Here is a 1,636-nt window from a genome sequence, read left to right as displayed (position 1 = left end):
ATACATATATATTCATACATATTGATATATACACTCAAACATGTTCGTACAGACAGGGACGTTCATACATGCATACAATGTGTGTGGACGTATGTATACGTCTACGGCCTGTCTGTGTATGGATGAAGCGGCGCCGCTATCTCTTATCTTTTTGCTCCAAAAGTCTTTCTCTCTCTTTTCATGTGGGAGAGAATACAAACCTGCCATTCACTCACCAAAACACAACAGAAAAAAGTCACAAAGCCTAGTCTATCTATCTATCTATGCCAGCTAGGGAACGTAAGAAAGAAGTCACGAGCAGGGACGTTTCTTCTTTTTCTCCTTTTGTTCTTCTTTTCTTTTTTTCGTTTCTTCTTTACCTTTGGCTTGAGAGAAGAAGAAACTTTTCAAAATCGAAGTGGATGGAGAGACAAGATGAAGAGAGAGATTATCTACTTGAAAATGAAATAGTGGGGGGGGAGAAGACTGCTGATGCCTCTCATGGTGACCTTCCTTTCCTTTTGCACCATAATCTGAATACTGACGTAGAATACTCCTCGGTCCTGTGTACATACACCTCAAAGGAAGAAGCTAAGTGTCTTTGCATGCGCGGAGAAGAAGAGCCATGAGAAACTAGCACATGAACGACAATAGCCGAAAGCAAGAAGAATCCCCTCAACGTCGCCATAGTCAAGAGAAGATTCCTTTCAATGAAAGAATGCATTTGAGAGATACGCGAGAGAAGAAAGAGAGAAAGAACAATAAGAAGAAGAAAAAAACAAACAAGAGAGAATGAGAGGGTGAGAGAAGATAATCGATCTATCAATCTATCTACCAAGGAGACGAGAAAGAAATGTAGATACCAAGAGAATACCTGGCGAGAAAGAAGAAGAAACATTCTTCCTTTGTACTTCTATCATATCTTTTGCTTACCTGTAAGCTCGTGGAAATCTTCATCTTCCTCATCTATCCCGTGGTAGAGAGGGCAGAGAGAAGAAGATCTACTTGTTCTGGTATCTTCAGAAACATCTTCTTTCTTCATCTTCTTCTCTTGACTAGCCTCCTCTTTATCGCTCAACTCTTTGTCACTACTCTTCAACTTCTTTTTCTCTTTCTCTTCTTTATCAGCTAGAAAAGCCCTCCCTCTTAGTGCTTGAGGTGTACAGACAGATGTAGAAGGAAGAGAGCTATCAGAAGAAGAAGAGTTCATAGATTCCTTTGCCAGGAAGTGTTTGACCGTTACTTTCAGAGACTGGAGAAGAATCTCAGACAAGCGACTATGCAAACGTTCTTGTACGGTGTACAGACACCCCATTGCCTAAAAGGAGAGAAAGAGAAGAAAGAAGAAGAGAGATAGATAGAACAGAAAAGAGAGAGAGACATGTGGATGGAGACATGCAACAGTCAAAAGAAAAAGTCAAGTAGGAGACAGTCTTCTTCTTCTTTCGCTCTTATTTTCTCTTCAAGTTCGCGCATGCCTTTTTGTCCACGTGAGAAAGAAAAACACCAGAGTGCACACGTCTACTTTCATGTATATCTATGTATACACGTGCAATAGTACAGAGCTTGAAACGAAAGGCTGTTCTATCTATCTCTAATCTATCTATCTACACGTATATATATGTATATATATATAGAGAGAGAGATAGATGGAGAG

At 40.0% G+C, this 1,636-nt stretch overlaps 1 protein-coding gene across 1 annotated transcript in view; it reads right to left on the bottom strand.

Annotated features, from left to right (window-relative positions):
- The window catches only part of CSUI_001446 (vps54 family protein), an 11,113-nt gene that overhangs the window by 4,185 nt on the left and 5,292 nt on the right, over nucleotides 1–1,636 (bottom strand). The window contains exons 2-3 of the mRNA XM_068061652.1: nucleotides 913–1,297; nucleotides 360–542 (exon numbers count right to left, since the gene is read on the bottom strand). Coding sequence (XP_067926371.1) covers nucleotides 360–542; nucleotides 913–1,297 — 568 coding nt within the window. The remainder of the gene's footprint in view (nucleotides 1–359; nucleotides 543–912; nucleotides 1,298–1,636) is intronic.

The sequence above is a fragment of the Cystoisospora suis genome (assembly GCF_002600585.1).
Source record: "Cystoisospora suis strain Wien I chromosome Unknown contig_572, whole genome shotgun sequence".
NCBI lineage: Eukaryota > Apicomplexa > Conoidasida > Eucoccidiorida > Sarcocystidae > Cystoisospora > Cystoisospora suis.
Note: the sequence above shows the minus strand (reverse complement) of the source record. Positions and strands in the feature narration are given on the sequence as shown.